This window comes from Propithecus coquereli, unplaced genomic scaffold, assembly GCF_000956105.1.
Source record: "Propithecus coquereli isolate 6110/MARCELLA unplaced genomic scaffold, Pcoq_1.0 Scaffold184, whole genome shotgun sequence".
NCBI classification, from domain to species: domain Eukaryota; kingdom Metazoa; phylum Chordata; class Mammalia; order Primates; family Indriidae; genus Propithecus; species Propithecus coquereli.
Genome location: NW_012143190.1, coordinates 2,572,621 through 2,592,170, shown reverse-complemented (window position 1 = coordinate 2,592,170; position 19,550 = coordinate 2,572,621). Strand labels below are relative to the sequence as shown.

The 19,550-nt window shown below is 38.2% G+C and overlaps 1 protein-coding gene across 1 annotated transcript in view; it reads left to right on the top strand.

Moving 5' to 3' along the window:
* MCEE (methylmalonyl CoA epimerase) overlaps positions 1-15,249 on the top strand; it is a 22,139-nt gene extending 6,890 nt beyond the window's left edge. The window contains exon 3 of the mRNA XM_012642707.1: positions 14,908-15,249. Within this exon, the coding sequence (XP_012498161.1) occupies positions 14,908-15,060 (153 nt within the window). The 3' untranslated portion in view covers positions 15,061-15,249. The remainder of the gene's footprint in view (positions 1-14,907) is intronic.
* Positions 15,250-19,550: the final 4,301 nt, after the last annotated feature.

Genomic DNA, 19,550 nt, shown 5'->3' with positions numbered 1-19,550 from the left:
TCATCTTTTATATCTTTATTTTTAAAATGAATGTATTTAAAATGCCAAAGAATAAAGTAGGTTTCAACAAAATAATCCTCCCAGATTGCCTAAAAATTAGAACATTAGTAAGCCATAAGGACTAAATTGACAGCTGCTATTCTCATGATTTAGTTTTAACTTCCCCTGCCTGACTGGTGCCACTACCACATGAGGCTGGTTGGCGAGACTTTGTGGGGGTCCAGTATGCCAGTCTGTTATCAGCTTTAGGTGAATCAACTGATACTACTGACTCAGCACAGGTTTTATACTTAATTTGGGTCATAACATTTTCTTTGCTACAAAGAATTACTTGCTTTGGTCACTCTTGCGAACAGAACACGGGGGATGGATATCTTCAATAACGTTCAAGATAAATGTCGTGAAGTTGGACTGAATTTGGTAAATTTAGTAAGTTCATCTGACAGTGCACCTTCCGTGACAGGAAAACATGAAGGGTTTATTGCCCAGATAAAAAAGGTATTTACATATCCAGATGTTCTCATTTCTTTTCATTGTATTTTGCATCAGCAAAATCTCTGTGCTAAAGCTACTATTTTAAATGACACTTTGCAACAAGTTATAGGTAGTGTTAACTATATTCATGCAAATGCAACACAACGTCATCAGTTTCATAACATGCTAAAGTTGAACAATGAGGTATTAATTGTGAATTTGCTGTATCATTCTAAAGTGTGTTGGCTGTCACAGGGACAGATGTTAGCCAAAATTTTATCTCTGTGAGAACAGATAGTTAAATTTTATGAAGAACAGACTCAGCAATGTGAGTTATTGGAAGAATATTTCTATAGGAATGCAGTATTTCTGTGTGATATCATGTCAAATCAAAATGACTTGAATATTTCTTTGCGAGGTAAAACTAAGTCTATACATGATATGAGGCAAAAAAATCCAAGCATTTTCAAAAAAAAGCTATCTTTTTTCAAAATAGTTCTTCAAAAGGAAATTTCAGATGAACATTTTCCCTGGTTAGCAAAGGTCGTTGATGAGCAGGATGATATATGGGAATAATTCGAAGAATACGCAGCTGTTACAGATGTACTAATTGGAGAATACAATGAAAGTTTCACTGACTTTGAGAATCATGACATCACACTCAAATTAGCATTTCAGCCTCACCTAATTGATATCACCAAGGCACCTAAAGAACTACAGATGGAATTGATTGAGATCTAAGTAGATGACATTTTAAAGTCATTGATGCTAAGAAAAATCCAACTGAAATATGGAAAAATGCATTAGAATATCCATATCTTCAGCAACATATCCAAAAAATGCTTTCTTGCTTTTCAGCCATTTATTGCTGTGAATCTACATTCTCCTGCCTACCCAAATCAAGACACCCTTAAGGTCACAAATGACTGATACCTGTCTAGAGTGGTGGTCCCCAACCATTGTGGCACCAGGGACCAGTTTCATGGAAGACAATTTTTCCACGGACCAGGGCGGGGGGTGTGGTTTCAGGATGATTCAAGCACATTACATTTATTGTGCAGTCAGACCTCTCTGTTGATGATAATCTGTATTTGCAGCTGCTCCCCAGCGCTAGCATTACCGCCTAAGCTCCACCTCAGATCATCAGGCATTAGATTCTCATAAGGAGCACACAACCTATATCCCTGGCATGTACAGTTTACAGTAGAGTTTGGGCTCCTATGGGAATCTAATGCTGCAGCTGATCTGATGGGAGGCGGAGCTTATTCAGTGATGCGAGTGATGGGGAGTAGCTGTAAATACAGATGAAGCTTTGCTTGCTTGCCCGCCATTCACCTCCTGCTGTGTGGCCCGGTTCCTAATAGGCCACAGACCAGTAACGGTCTGCTTCCTGGGGTTTGGGGACTGCAGCTCTAGAGGATCAACTGAAACTGTGGACCTCCATGCTGCAACCAAATAGTCAAATGCTTTCCAACAAAAAGGAGACACAACAAAGTCATTAAAAGGTTAGTTAACTTGAGGCCGGGCGTGGTGGCTCACTCCTGTAATCCTAGCACTCTGGGAGCCGAGGAGGGAGGATTGCTTGAGCTCAGGAGTTCGAGACCAGCCTGAGCAAGAGCGAGACCCCGTCTCTACTAAAAATAGAAAGAAATTGGCCAAACAACGAAAAATAGAAAAAATTAGCCGGGCATGGTGGCACACGCCTGTAGTCCCAGCTACTCGGGAGGCTGAGGCAGAAGGATTGCTTGAGCCCAGGAGTTTGAGGTTGCTGTGAGCTAGGCTGATGCCACGGCACTCTAGCCTGGGCAACAGAGCAAGACTCTATCTCAAAAAAAAAAAAAAAAGTTTAAAATTAACAACTAGTTTTTATTTTTTGAAATTATTAAGTACATAATAGTTAGATTTTTACAAAATAATGTACATTTTTAAGTATTAAATATATCTAATTGAAGTTTTTTGAATGTGGCCTTATTTGATTATATTATAGCAAAATTAATGCAGCCTTCCAGCATGAAAATGTTCCCCATACCTGATCTAGACATTATGTGTGCCCTTTCTGTTATTATCCCATTGGCCTTAGCTTAGTCATGTGGCACACTTCTCTGCAAGGGAAGCTAGGGAATGTAGTCTGTAGCTAGGTGATTATGTGCCTTGCCAAAATTTGGGACTTTCTGTAATTAAGGGGAAGAGAAGGGGAAAGGTACTTGAGGCCGTCAGTAGATGCCATACTTGGTGATTTTTGAAAGGTGGTGTTGCTAGGTGAGCATGGTACTCCTTTTGAATGTAGATACTCTGCAAGATGGAAACATTTGAGAACTACTGTTCTTTCTTCCCCCGATGTGGCTATCTGTGAGATGATGATGTCACAAGATGGAAGGGTCCTGATTCCCTGACTCAGCAGATGGAGCAAAATTCCTTGCCTGTTCTTGAATAGGAAATACATTTTTGTTGAACAAAACTGCTGAGATTTCAGGTTTAATTATTTTACCACAGTATAACGTAGTCTATTCTGGCTAATACAATTTGGGTCTGAAATGGCCTTCCGGAAGTACAGAAAGTAATAGAGCTTGTCAAAAAACATTTCATTGGTCATTGTTCCAGTTACTGTTGCCATGTAATACATTGTCCCAAACTCCATGGTGTTAAACAACCACTGTTTCATTTTGCTCAAGATTTTGTGGATCAGGAATTTGGAGAGGGCTCTGCTGGCAGTTTGCTTGGAATTTCTCATGTGGTTACAGTTACATGTTGGCTGCGGCTGCTGTCATCTGAAGGCTTGACTGGGCTGGATGTCTCAGATGCCTCACTCACATGGCTGGCAGCTGATGCTGGCTTGCAGTGGGGAGCTCAGCTGGGGCTGCTACAGGAGCACCTCCTGAGACCTCATCAGATTACAAGCTAAGGGGTAGTTCTAAGGATAGTTGGACTTCTTACTTGGCATTTGGCTTCCCCCAGAGTAAGTGTCCCAAGAGAACCAGGCAGGACTGCATGGCTTTTTCTGAGCTATCCTCAGAAGCAGCACTTCTGCTGTGGTCTATTGGTCATAAACAAGCCTTCAAGGCAGGCCAGATGTGAGAAGAGAGGACTTAGATCCTGCTTCTTGATGGGAGGAGTAGCAAAGAATCTGTGGACACATTTTAAAAGTGCTATAGGCATCAATACATTAATGTGTTCTAATCAGAAGGAAAATGTGTGAAACTTGTCTAGAATGACTTGATTTTCAGATTGCCAGAAGTGGGGACCAGCAGCATTCTCACATGCAAGCAGAAGACAACCTATCTAGCCTTTGTAAATATAGGGAGACTCCAGTGATTGGTACTTGGTAAGGTAGAAAGCTGATAAACATTACATGCACAAAAACCAGCTAATTCAGGTTTTTCTGTTTTGAGGATAGGCAACATTTAGAAATGTATCTTCTGAAAATGTTCACAATTCTTCTTTAGCTTTATAGTTCACTGACAATTTTTTTAATGCCATCTCTTCTTTTAAAATGGCAAATCCACCATCAGAGAATTGACTTTCTTCTCTATAATTATCACAAGGGTACTTTCAGTTCTTTTCGTTGGGATCTCATATAAAACCTTTGATTTAGCAATGTGTCTGTCTGGGCATGCTCCATAGCTTTTTGTTGACTCAATAAAGATTTTTGACAAAACATTCTTTTTCTCAAACATGGATTACTATCTTGCTAGTTAACAATTTCCTGACAAGGTTGAGTTTTGGTTTCCATTTTCTCTTCTGAGGTTTGCTCAGATTTCTTACGTTATGTCTTTGCCTTTCACCAGAGGAAGTTTAAAAGCTATCTTGTGCAGTCTCTTGTCTTGCTCGTATGTGGACTGAATCGCCTGCTGTTTTCCTGCACACTTGTGCTTGTGCTACCAGTGCCTGCTTCCTGAGATGGCAGAATGGGATGCCCTTCCCTGCCTTCTGCATGCCACTTCATGAGGAGACGGGTTCTGGTGTTGATTAGAGTTGGCCATGCTTTCACTAGATAACTTACCCAGACAGCAAAGTATGTCACCATGAAAACTTTAAGGGCCACTGGAAATTTTTACTTATTCAAGAAATTCATATTGAGATTGTAAAAATATTTAGTTACTTCCATGATGGTTGGTAAACAGCTGCTGCTCTGTATCTCCTAAGTAACACTCGCCTTCCAGAAGGACCCTTCCTTCGGATCCCTCAGATAACCTCTCTCCTCACCACAGTTCTATTTGATTGGTGTCATTGTCTGTACTTTCCTGGTTGTTAGGTATTTTTGGTATCACTGTACAAAGTTCTGGGGATATGTAGCTGAACAAAGTAGAAAGTCCCTGTCCTCTTGGAGTTTGCTTGTTGCTTCATTTGTTTACATATGCCCTGCATTTTCCAAAAGAATTAGAAGTGACTGATTAAAATACAGCCTATGAGATACAAAAGGTTAAACATAAGTAATAGTATAAGTTGGAACAAAGAAGAAATATAAGGCAAGATTAGCACACCCACTGGTTCTGCCAAATACAGTCCTGTGCAGTATAATGACATGTCTGTCAACAATAGGCTGCACGTACATTGGTGGTCCCATAAGATTATAACACCATATTTTTACTGTACCTTTTCTACGTTGAGGTATGTTTAGACACATTATGTTACAGTTGCCTGCAGTATTCAGTACGGTAACATGCTGTATATGTTTGTAGCCTAGGAGCCAATAGGCTATACCATACAGCCTAGGCGTGCAGTAGCCTGTACCATCTAGGTACATTTTATGATGTTTGCACAATGACAAAATTAATGACACATTTCTCAGAACATATCCTATCATTATGCAAACACATGTCTGTATTGAATTCTGCTTACCAAAACAAAGAGGCAAATAAACAGTATTAAGAGTAACTGTGAGCCAGGCGCGGTGGCTCACTCCTGTAATCCTAGCACTCTGGGAGGCCGAGGCGGGTGGATCGTTTGAGCTCAGGAGTTTGAGACCAGCCAGAGCAAGAGCGAGACCCTGTCTCTACTAAAAATAGAGAAAGAAATTAGCTGGACAACTAAAAATATGTAGAAAAGATTAGCCGGGCATGGTGCTGCATGCCTGTAGTCCCAGCTACTCAGGAGGCTGAGGCAGGAGGATCGCTTGAGCCCAGGAGTTTGAGGTTGCTGTGAGCTAGGCTGACGCCATGGCACTCCAGCCCGGGCAACGGAGTGAGACTCTGTCTCAAAAAAAAAAAAAAAAAGAGTAACTGTGGCCCCTTCCCCCTTCCCTTCCCTTCCTGTCCTGAAGACTTTAAGTGGGGCAGAGCAAAATAGTTGCCCATGTTGGTGGGGAGAACCAGAGTAACCCAAAGCAGGGTGTTGGGGCCCAAGTGGGATAAGGAGGACATCCATGAGTGAGAGCTGCCTGCCATGGGAAAGCCAGGCACCTAGAAGGGTCCCCATGCATGGGGAGGTCCAGTGCAGGGTGTCACAGTTTGAGCAGGATGGGTAGAGGTTTGTACCCAGAGAGGCAGCCTGATTTGGGGTATCAGAGGAGGACATCAGCATGGGAGGCCCCCCTACCTGGGACTGAATGCTTATGTCCCCCCAGAATTCGTATGTTGAAATCCTAACCCTCATGTGATAGTATTAGGTGGTGGGGCCTTTGGGAGGTGATTGTCAAGAGGACAGAGCCCTGATGAATGGGATTAGTGCCATTATAAAAGAAATCTCAGAGAGATCCCTTGCTCCTTCCATTGTCTATGAACCCAGAATCCCTCACGAGAGATCGAATCTGCCTGTGCCTTGATCTTGGATATCCCAGCCTGCAGAACCATGACAAATTTCTGTTGTTTATGGTATTTTGTTATAGCAGCCCGAATGGACTAAGACACAGCTCAGTGCAGGAGGTATGAGCACCTGGGCAGGGCAAGGGAGTATCAACACTCTGTGTGTTTGTGTGTGTGTGTGTGTGTAGAGGGTGCCCAGGATGGAGACTCAGAGCTGGTCATGTGAGGATTACATCACTGCAGGGGAAGATGGTGACTAATGTGGGGAGTTAAAGCCCAGTGGGATAAGGTGGGTGTCTTCACATGGGGTATCCTGGTATGGGGATCCGGAGCCTGAGCAGGGTGAGGCAGATGTCCACATGGGGTCAGGGTAGGTATTAGAGGTCAGAGCCAAACAGGGTGAGGAGGGTGTATGCCCACTGGGATACTCTCTGTGGGATGTTGGGGCCAAGCAAGGTGAGGAGGGCTGTGGTACAAGGAGGTGGCCCAACCCAAGGCAGATAAGGAGGCCTCTATGCAGGGAGTGGTGTAGCCTGGCACAGTGCGTAGGAGCTCAGATGGGGTGAGCATGAGCTGCCTTCGCACAGGTGGAGAAAGCAGCATAGTGTGCTGGAACACACAGGGTGAAGAGTGCCACACTGAGGGAGGGGTTGCAGAGTGATGGGGCTGTTTATGTAGAGGTTTAATCAGATGAGGAAGTGTAGTAACAATAATGAGAGCCAGGCTTTCCAGTGGCAGACAAGGGCATTACAAGCACAGAAAGGACATAGGGTACATCAGAGACATTGCAGGTTCTATTCCAGAATAAAGTGAGTATTGCAATAAAGCAAGTCACACAATTTGTTTTGTTTCTCAGTGCATATAAAATTATGTTTACACTATTTTGTCTCTTAAGTGTGCAGTAGTATTATGTCTAAAAAAAAGTACCCTATATTAATTTAAAAATACTTTCTAAAAAATGCTAACAATCATCTGAGCCTTCAGTGCATCATAATCTTTTTGCTGGTGGAGCGTCTTGCCTCAATGTCGACAGCTGATGGCTGATCAGGGTGGTGGTTGCTGTAGGTTGGAGTGCTTGTGGCAATTTCTTGAAATGAGACAACGGTGAAGTTTGCCTCATCGATCGATTCGATTCTTCCTTTCATGAAAGATTTCTCTGTAGCACGTGATGCTGTTTGATAACATTTTATCCACATTAGAACTTCTTTCAAAACTGGAGTTAATCCTTTCGAACCCTGCTGCTGCTTTATTAACTAAGTTTATGTAACATGCTAAATTTTTTATTGTCATTTCAACAGTGTTCACAGTTTCTTCACCAGGAGTAGATTCCAACTCAAGAAACCACTTTCTTTGCTCATCCATAAGAAGCAAATCCTCATCCATTTAAGTTTTATCATGAGATTGTGGCAATTCAGTTACATCTTCACTTCTGATTCTAGTTCTCTTGTTATTTCCACCACATTTGCAGTTACTTCCTCTGCTTAAGTCTTGAACCCCTCAAAGTCATACATGAAGGTTGGAATCACCTTCTTCCAAACCTCTGTTAATGTTGCTGTTTTACCTCTTCCCACAAATCACACATGAATGGTCTTAATGGCATCTAGAATTGTGAATCCTTTTGAGAAAGTTTTTAATTTACTTTGCCAAATCCATCAGAGGAATCACTATCTATGGCAGCTGTAGCCTTACAAAATATTTTTCTTAAATAATAATAAGACTTGAAAGTCAAAATTACTCTTTGATCCATGGGCTACAGAATGGATGTGTTAGCAGGCATGGAAACAACATCAATCTCCTTGTACATCTCCATCAGAGCTCTTGAGTGACCAGGTACATTGTCAAGGAGCATTAATATTTTGAAATGAATTTTTCAGCAGTAGGTCTCAACAGTGGGCTTTAAATACTCAGTAAACCATGCTATTAACAGATGTGCTGTCATCCAGGCTTTATTGATCCATTTATAGAGTACAGGCAGAGTAGATTTGTGATAATTCTTAAGGACCCTAGGATTTTTGGAATGGTAAATGAGCACTGACTTCAGCTTGAAGTCACCTCTCCCTAATGAGAGTCTGTCCGTTGAAGCTTTGAAGCCAGGCATTGACTTCTTTTTAGCTATGAAAGTCCTAGGTGGTATCTTTTTCCCATAGAAGGCTATTTTATCCACATGAAAAATCTGTTGCTTAGTGTAGCCATCTTCATCAGTTATCTTAGCTAGATTTTTTAGATAACTTGCTACAGCTTCTACATCATCAATTGCTACTTCACCTTGCACTTTTATGTTACAGAGGTGGCTTCTTTCCTTAAACTACATGAACCAATCTCTGCTTGCTTCAAACTTTTCTTCTGTCTTCCTCACCTCTCTCAGCCTTCATAGAATTGAGGAAAGTTTTGGACTTGCTGTGGATTAGGCTTTGGTTTAAGGGAATGTTGTGGTTGGTTTGATCTTCTATTCTCGCCTCTAAAACTTCTCCATGTCAGCAATAAAGCTGTTCCACTTTCTTATCACTTGCGTGTTCAGTGGAGTGGTACTTTTAACATCCTTCAAGAACTTTTCCTTTGCATTCACCACTTGGCTCTGTTTAATGCAAAAGACCTAGCTTTTAGCCTGTCTTGGCTTTTGATGTGCCTGTTTACTAAGCTTAATCATTTATGGCTTTTGATTCATAGTGAGAGGTGTGTGACTCTTCCTTTCACTTATACACTTCAAGGCCGTTGAAGGGTTATTATTCGGCCTAATTTCAATATTGTTGAGTCTCGGAATGAGGAGGCCTGAAGAGATGAAGAGAGATGGGAACAGCCAATCCATAGAGCAGTCAGAACACACATACTTATCAATTAAGTTTGTGCCTTACATGGGCACAATTTGTGGTGCCCCAAAACAATTATGATAGTAGCATCAAAGATCAGTGATCACAGATCCCCATAACAGATATAATGATAAGGAAAAGTTTGAAATATTGCAAGAATTATCAAAATGTAAGACAGAGACATGAAGTGAGCACGTGTTATTGGAAACATGGCATCAATAGACTTGCTGAATGCAGGGTTGCAGCCAACCTTCAATTTGTAAAAAACAGTATCTGAAGCACAATAAAGTGAAGTGCAATAAAACGAGCTGTGCTTGTATTAGATTTGATTGAGAGGTAATCCTTACTATTGCACGCTGAGGGGGATAAGCACATTAGAAAAATATTTGAAAAGCGTGATAGAAAAAAGGTAAAGAAATGCAGCAATTGTAGCAGTTTTATTTTCAGAATGGTCACATAATAGATGATTTATTTTCTTGTTTATGTTTTTGTACATTTTATACGCCTTTTTTCATTCCTTATGAAAGAAAAATTATATAACTTTAAAAGGCTGGTGAGGTAACTTATTTACTGCATGCTGGGGCATGTCCTTCAATCAAGAAAGAAAATTCTCTTTTTTAAAAAATTTCATTCTCATTTTGGCTTTACAATAAACTCTAGGGAATTGGTTTTTGTTTTTATATTTTACTATCAACTGTTGAAAATTCAGTGGAGACCAAGATTTGAGAAATGTTCCACCTACCCCCTATCAGACTATATAGCAAATATGGAACCTTAGGTAACATGTACTCTTCTGAAATAATTCCCAGGAAGACACAGGAACCCTCTGAACTGCATGCAAAGTGAGAACAGTGTTAGGTTTGCATAATTCACTTAATTTGTGGCTTTGGGGGGAGAAACAATTGAAATATAAATATTTAATCCAGATGTTTCATTTTTACTGTCATTTACAACAATTTAAGGATTGAATTCATTTATTATTGATATCAACACCATTGCAATTTTATATAACATAAAAGCCTATGTTTGTTACATCAGCCAAAATGCCAGGCACTTTAAAGAAGTACAATATTACGTCTTCATAAAATCTTGTCACTGAGAATTACACACCTTAAGGTTAAAAGATGTTATTTAGCCCAACTCTTTGCCTTCAAACAAACAAGACTGTATTGCCATTTTAGATGGGGCAGCTGAGGACCAAAGAGGACATAAGATTTACCTGAAGATTCTGGATTCTGATTCTGACAATCAAAACATTTATTTGGATCACTGTCACTCTTAATTTACAAATGACAGGGAGAAATGAACATAAACTCTCAGACACAGATACACATCAAAAAATAAAAAGCAAGTAAGAAATTGAAGTGAAAAGTGAACAGCCCAGATTTTCACTAATGGTATTCAAGGTCTTACAGAGCTATGTCATGCACAATTATAATTGTTTGAAAGACTATAAAAGCAGTTTTGAAAGACCATAAAAAACCATTTTTTTTAGATTGATTATTATCAACTGTGTTATTTCTGTTACTTAGGAGGACAGGCTTAATTTCCCAAATCAAATTGCTTGCATTTCTTACAACTATTGCGTCTACTTTCAATTCAGAAAATTAAGACATTTTTATTTCATTCTTTTTATTACTATCAAACAAAACATTAGGAGTACTCCTTAAGAATAGTAAATTTTATAGCAACACTAACAGAAGGATGAATATGGTACAAGATCATTAAAATCAAAGTTAAGTAATAAAAATAGTAACAAATAGAAATAGACGCTAGTACAATGTAAATTAGGCATTTTTCAAAATCCAATTTATTAAATCTTGCAAGTGTTTCTTTGCTTAGAAGTATTTCTTGGATTAAGGGATATGAAATATTGGAATGTGACATCAGAATTGTAGATATTTGTACTGGGATAGAATGTTCCATAAATGAAAATATTCATGATCATATGTAGAATAGGGAGTTATCAAAAGGGTAATATGAAAAAGGTCATATTATGAAAATATTAAAACATATGAGAAGTAGGAAAAAATCATTTCATAAACTCTCATACTCCCATCACCCAGGTTCAACAGTTTTTAAGATCTTATCACCCTTGCTTCATGTATCTTTTTTTTTCCCTTTGTTAAACTGTTTTAAAGTAATTCACAACATGTCATTTTACCCTTATTCAGTTTGTGTCTCTATGAAATAAATAACCACAATTATATTATCATATCAACCAAAATTAAAGGTAAATTTTTTGGTACCATCTATGCACAGTTCATAAATCAAATTTCCCAGATTGATTTACAGATATCTTTTTATGGTTGATTTGTTCTAATCAGGACCCAAACAAGGTCCACTCATTGCAAATCGTGGTTAATCTCTTGAGACTCTTTTTAAAAATTATTAACATTGGTAGCGTACAGTACATTTATCACAATTAATGAACCATTACTGATTCATTGTTATTAGCTAAAGTCTATGCTTTATTCAGATTTCCTTCATTTTTACCCAGTGTCCTTTTTCTGTTCCAAGATCCCATCCAGGATTTCACATTACATATAGTCATCATAGCTCCTTAGGCTCCTCTTGCTTGTGACAGTTTCTCAGACTTTTCTTGTTTTTGATGACCTTGACACTTTTGAGGATTACTGATCAGTTATTTTGTAAATGGGAAATAGAGATTTATCTGATATTTTTCTCATCATTAGACTAGGGCTATTGATTTTGGGAAGGAAGACCACAAAGGTAAAGTACCATTCTCATCATATCAAAGATACATACTTTCAACATGACTTATTACTGTTGATATTAACCTTGATCCCCTAGCTGAGGAGGTGTCAGGTTTCTCCACTGTAAAGTTACTCTTTTTTTTTCCCCTCCTTCTCCATACTATACTCTTTAGAAGAAAGTCATTATGTGAGGCCCACACTTAGGGAATAGAAAGTTACATTAGTATGGACTTGTGGATATTTATTTTATACCTTGGCTTATAAGCTAATACTATTTTATTTTGTTCCTCAAATTGTTCTAGCTTTGGCCATTAGGAGCTCTTTCAATTGTTAATATGTCCCTTTGACATTCCCCCATAATTTTTTGTTTTTGAGCACTTCCTTACTTTCTGGCTCTGCAAGATGCTCCAGACTCATCTGTTATATTTCGTGCCCCAGCCATGGAATTAGTCATTTCTCCAAGGATCCTGGTTCTAGTTATTAGAGAATGGTATTAGAAACCAAGATCTGGGCTCTAAGTGTGCTGATGGCTACTGAGATGTCATTGGTTCTAGGCCCACTGAGCTCACACAGCATGGAGATGTATGTGTGTGTATACTAACTGTGTATACATCTATCTATAAATATTTCTGTATGTAACCATGTAGAGTTAATGAGATGTCATACTCATAAATGCGTGAGTTTATACCGATGTCTCCAACTCTAATTCATTACCACATGGACCACTCTAGCGTTCTCCCTTACTTGTCCATGTACCTCCTCAATTCAACAGTGAGAAACTTTGCTCCCACCATCCATTTACTTAATTTTTCAATTTCAGTATGCCAGTGTAGTGGTTGTATTAGTTTCACAGGGCTGCTCTAATAAATTACCACAAACTTCATGGCTTAAAGCAACAGAAATATACCTTCTCACAGTGCTAGAGGCTAGAAGTCCAAAATCAAGAGGTAAAAAATATGAGAGAAGAAGAAAACAGAACAGAGCATAAGAGAGCTATAAGACATGATCAAAAATTCTAGCAGAGTATAGTCGGAATCCCAGAAAGGGAAGAGAGACAAAATAGAGCAGAGTCAATAATTGAAAAAATAGTTGACAAGGACATTACCAATCTGGTGTAAGACATCAATATATAGATTTAAGACACTCAGCAACCCCAAGTAGAACAGAGAGAAATAAAACCACACCTCAGCACACCATAGACAAGCTGAAAACCAAAGATGAAGAGAAAATCATAAAGGCAATCAGAGAAAAAAAAGGCATGGTAATTACAGAATGACAATGTCATGACTTCTTTTTAGGTGTGCTAACCAAAAAAAAAAAAAAAAACATCCTGCCAATTTAGAATTCTAATTCCAGGCAAGATGGTATAACAACAGAGACCAGTTTATCTTCCTGCCTGAAGCAAACCATCTAGACAAAATTTTGAAACAGTATTTTTCTGGCATTGTGCATCAGGCAGCCCTGGACATTGTTCCTGAGAGAGGGGAAATAAACAAAGATTAGCCCTACAATTCCCCAGTTTACAGCTGAAGAGTTATCAGGCTGTAGTGAAGGCAGGGGAATCCACGTGGAGCTCAGCAGTCTCCCTGAGCTGAGGAGATGGGAATGGGGAGTCTGAGGAAGCCACTGTGAGAGTTCAGTGAAGTCTTGCAAGGGGAGAGCTGCGCAGAGTGCTCCAGAGACCTGCAGTACCTCTCATGTCTGCATCTGGGTATTGAGTAGTGCATGCATGGTAGGAAGCTACCTGAGGCTGGGAGCTGAACCTCTTGAAAGGATGAGAGGGAACAATCCTCACACAGAAATGGGAATAGTTCTTACCAGTCATAGTGGTAAAACCTTGTAATTCCTGGGACATTGCATAGAGTACTTAGGAGGGCTTTGCCTTAGTAGCGAGGAAAATTAGTGCTCCAGTATCACCTAACAAGGCAGAACAAAGCTCAAGAATATTGATAGGGAAAAAATAAGAAACAATTGACAATGTCTGACGTTAGCTAGGACTAATTTACCTTGCTAAGGATGATTCGGTGGGCAGGGCCACTCAAGCTTGTGGTGCATTTTCTCTTCTGAAAAAGATGAGAATAGACCAGCAACAGTACAAGATAGCACGAAATGAACCATGGTCATAAACTGGGCATGACTTTGATATATCCATGAGGTTTAAAAAGAAATATTATCAGGAATACAAGTAGAATATACACCATATGAAGAAATCATAGTTTATTTATGATAACATTTAGTATCCTCATCAGTTGTTTGATGAGTTTTAGAATCTAATATATAACCCTTGGCTCTTTTGAAATAAGATTGGATAAATGTTAAGTTTAGTTAGATCTGTACTGTGGGAACGTGGGTGTTATTCTATGTGCTTTATGTTTGGAATGCTAGTAGATCATTAAACTCTAGGGTGATATGACTGCCTAGGAATATGGACACTCACACCTCTTTATCCATTCACAAGGCTCCCAGTATAAGAGGCTGACTTTCCAAGATAGAGGAGGATCATTCCTCCATCAAATATGTAGAGACACATTTGGTCCTTTCCCAGACTGCCCATAAGTATGAAGAAATTAGAGAGTTGCAAAATTATAAAGGTTTGAATTTTTTTGAATGGAGAATAACATTTTGATGGCAGTTTAATAGTGATTTTCATGTGTATCAGGTTTTAATCTCGATGGTAATAACCAGGAGGTTTGGCAGGGGGAGGTTTGGGGATAAAGGAAACACTCATATTTGCTAAGTACCTACTATGTGCCATGAACTGTACTAAGAGCTTCTATCTGTTATCTCATTTTAATCTGTAGTCAATTTATATAATAGGCCTTATTTCCCTTCTATAGATGAGGAACCCAGGGGTCTTAGGAAAAAACAATTTGGTCAATACCACCAACAGTACTGGCAGAAGAAACTAATAAAGTGTAACACATGATTTATGAAACATTTACTAATGGTGAAAACTCTTAAGGTTTATGGTTGGTCACCTATAAAATTTAGCAACTTCTTTTCTGGAAATTTTAGACTTTTTTTTGTGATGGTTTAAGAATGGTCTTGCCTAAAGGCACAGGTGCATGGTCCTGCATGAGTTCTCAAAGTTTTTTCTAAGTCTTAAGGCACTATAATTTGGCATTTTTATGATCTCAAATTTGTTCTTATTTATTTCCTTTTCTTAAGGTGGATAATATAAATGCAGCTGCGATGGATTTGAAAAAAAAGAACATCCGTAGCCTAAGTGAAGAGGCCAAAATAGGAGCACATGGAAAACCAGTGATTTTTCTCCATCCTAAAGACTGTGGGGGAGTCCTTGTGGAACTGGAACAAGCTTGATTTATATTTGCAAGAAACTAAGTTAATTGACCTGAAAAAGCCTATCAAACACTATCAAAATGTACTGTAGCCTGAGTCCTTCACTGCTTTCATCACTTAAAAGTGATTTGGAGAAAACCTTGATTACGAAATACTTAGAGAACATGGTTAAAATCATATTCATAGAAATAAATTATCCCTATTCTAAAATGGGATGATTGAGTACAGTATGTTAGCTGTGTAAAAGGGGGCATGTGTGTGTTTGTATGTGTGTGCGTGAGGTCGGATGGATACACAAAGGAGTTATGAAAGTACACTTGACACTTGCATGCCTACATATTTAGGACAAAGATATTTTTAAAGATATTTTGGAACAAGCTTTTTAGAGTAAACTGTTTAAGGTCAGGGAGTTTGATCTCAAATTTTTCTCTTTAGGAATAACTCATAGTCACAAGTTCCTTAGGGGTGAGGTGTTTTGGATACTAGTGTTAGATGTATAAATAGGAAGTTTTGTGGAAATCTTTGTGCATGATCTGTTGGGTGCATAGATAGCTGAATTTTTTTAATTGGTAGTAATTTGTGAAGTTATGTATCACTTAGATGCTAGAACGACACAACAAGTCCTAGGGAAATATACAAAATGAATAAAAACCCACTGTCAAGAAACTTATGGTTCAGCTGGGAAAAGTACTACATGAAACAAATGTAAATACTTACAAAATGACGTATGAATAAGTTAAAAAGGAAAGGAAAGAGAATATAGGTCTCAGAGGATGAGCTTAGAGACATCAGATTTTTGGTCAGACTCTCAAATACATTAGAAACAAGTATCCGATGAATTTCAAGGATCACAGTTGGATAGATGCATGGAATGCATAATGTGTGGGAAAGTGGTTAACTTAAGTTCGTGGATGACTGAACGTTGAGTAAATGAGTAGATGTGTAGATACTGAGTTTATTATTATGGAAGGCAAGTATAATCCAATTTTACTTGTCATTTAAAAGTTAAAAGCAAAAACTGCAACATTGTCTGATGTATTTCTCAATGCATGTAGAGGTAATATTAAGGACAGCCGTATCATGGGGGGAGCAGTAAAAGGGACTTAAATGGTGGTTTAAATATCCACATTCCACTTGAAGTGGTAAGTGTTGATACTAGTAGACTATGATAGACTGCTTATGTGTATTGCAATACCTAGGATAACCACTGAAAAATTTCTATAAAGAGATACACTCAAAAACATAGATAAATCAAAATGGAATACTAAAGAATGCCCAAATAACCCACTCAAAGACAGGTAAGAGAAAATGGGAAGAACAAACCAGAAAACAATAAAATGACAGATCGACATCCTAACATAATCAATAATTACATTCAATTTAAATAGTCTGAACACATCAAGTAAAGATTGGGAGAATGGATTAAGAAACATAACCCAACCAAATGCTATCTACAAGAAACTCCCTTAAAATATAATGGTATTGGTAGGTTAACAGTAAAAGGATAGAAAAAGATATACTTTGCAAACACTAATCCAAGGAAAGTTGGAGTGGCTGTATTAATGCCAGACACAGTAGACTTCAATACAAGAAAATTGCCAGGGACAAAGAAGTGCATTACATAATGAACATAATAATGAAAGGGTCAGATCACAAGAAGACAATAGATATATCTGCTGTTGTTTTATACAACTAAAATTTAAAAAAAAAAAGACAAATTCACAGTTATAGTTGAGGACTTCAACACCTCTCTTTTAGTAATGGATAAACGCACTAGACAAAAAGCCAACAACTATATAAAAACCCGAACAGTACTATCAGCCAATACAAAATGCACATTCTCTGAACATATATGGGACATTCACCAAAAAAGACCATATCTTGGGTTATAAAACAAACCTTAACACAATGAAATAAGTGAAGCCATATAAAATATGCTCTGTGATCATAGGTGAATCAAACTAGAAATCAATAACATAATAGGAAAATTGTCCAAAACTTGTAAATTATCAAAGAGGATGTCTCAAGGGAAGTAAAGTACATATTAAGCTGAGTGAAAATGGGAATACAACAATCATTTTTTATAAAATTTATAAATTAATCCTTAAATTGATTATTTAATAAAATTTTGCTTTCATGAGAATGAAATTTGTTAGCAATAGATGCAAAATAGTACGTGCAGTAGGAAGTGGTGTTAGCCTCCTAGCAACCATCCACTATTTCTTCTCTAATAGAATTCTGACTTTGTTAGGTCTCCAAACTTATCGTCTCCCACATAGATAAAACCTCAGAAAAAGCTCCGTTAGACTTAAATTCCATCACTCTTGCCAATAATGGGTTCAAGGTTATGTAATTCATATCTGGAAAAAGACCATAAAGAAATGTTTCATAGAGCCTTCTGGAAATGTTCTTTCTTTGCTCCTAGGTGTATGAGAAGTCAGCCTCACCCACCAGAGTTGAACAAGGAAACAGGTCTCGTTGCTACTAGCAACTATCCAATGACTGTGAAAAATCAAACAAACCCACCCTTAGGATAATGATGATCCTGGTTGGCAGAGTAGATAGAAAACATTGTTTCCAATGACATTGTTTAAAAATACATTTATTATTGAATAACTGGTTGCTTTTCTTATGTTGGTGGGCTTTTTAAAATTAAGAAACTATTTTCACTAATAAAATTTCTAAAAAATAAAAATAACAATTACCAGTACACTTACATATTTTTGTGGTTTTTTTGTTTTTCTTGTTTTTGATGACCTTGACACTTTTGAGGATTACTGATCAGTTATTTTGTAAATGGGAAATAGAGATTTATCTGATATTTTTCTCATCATTAGACTAGGGCTATTGACTTTGGGAAGGAAGACCACAAAGGTAAAGTACCATTCTCATCATATCAAAGATACATACTTTCAACATGACTTATTACTGTTGATATTAACCTTGATCCCCTAGCTGAGGAGGTGTCAGGTTTCTCCACTGTAAAGTTACTCTTTTTTTTTCCCCTCCTTCTCCATACTATACTCTTTAGAAGAAAGTCATTATGTGAGGCCCACACTTAGGGAATAGAAAGTTACATTAGTATGGACTTGTGGATATTTATTTTATACCTTGGCTTATAAGCTAATACTATTTTATTTTGTTCCTCAAATTGTTCTAGCTTTGGCCATTAGGAGCTCTTTCAATTGTTAATATGTCCCTTTGACATTCCCCCATAATTTTTTGTTTTTGAGCACTTCCTTACTTTCTGGCTCTGCAAGATGCTCCAGACTCATCTGTTATATTTCGTGCCCCAGCCATGGAATTAGTCATTTCTCCAAGGATCCTGGTTCTAGTTATTAGAGAATGGTATTAGAAACCAAGATCTGGGCTCTAAGTGTGCTGATGGCTACTGAGATGTCATTGGTTCTAGGCCCACTGAGCTCACACAGCATGGAGATGTATGTGTGTGTATACTAACTGTGTATACATCTATCTATAAATATTTCTGTATGTAACCATGTAGAGTTAATGAGATGTCATACTCATAAATGCGTGAGTTTATACCGATGTCTCCAACTCTAATTCATTACCACATGGACCACTCTAGCGTTCTCCCTTACTTGTCCATGTACCTCCTCAATTCAACAGTGAGAAACTTTGCTCCCACCATCCATTTACTTAATTTTTCAATTTCAGTATGCCAGTGTAGTGGTTGTATTAGTTTCACAGGGCTGCTCTAATAAATTACCACAAACTTCATGGCTTAAAGCAACAGAAATATACCTTCTCACAGTGCTAGAGGCTAGAAGTCCAAAATCAAGAGGTAAAAAATATGAGAGAAGAAGAAAACAGAACAGAGCATAAGAGAGCTATAAGACATGATCAAAAATTCTAGCAGAGTATAGTCGGAATCCCAGAAAGGGAAGAGAGACAAAATAGAGCAGAGTCAATAATTGAAAAAATAGTTGACAAGGACATTACCAATCTGGTGTAAGACATCAATATATAGATTTAAGACACTCAGCAACCCCAAGTAGAACAGAGAGAAATAAAACCACACCTCAGCACACCATAGACAAGCTGAAAACCAAAGATGAAGAGAAAATCATAAAGGCAATCAGAGAAAAAAAAGGCATGGTAATTACAGAATGACAATGTCATGACTTCTTTTTAGGTGTGCTAACCAAAAAAAAAAAAAAAAACATCCTGCCAATTTAGAATTCTAATTCCAGGCAAGATGGTATAACAACAGAGACCAGTTTATCTTCCTGCCTGAAGCAAACCATCTAGACAAAATTTTGAAACAGTATTTTTCTGGCATTGTGCATCAGGCAGCCCTGGACATTGTTCCTGAGAGAGGGGAAATAAACAAAGATTAGCCCTACAATTCCCCAGTTTACAGCTGAAGAGTTATCAGGCTGTAGTGAAGGCAGGGGAATCCACGTGGAGCTCAGCAGTCTCCCTGAGCTGAGGAGATGGGAATGGGGAGTCTGAGGAAGCCACTGTGAGAGTTCAGTGAAGTCTTGCAA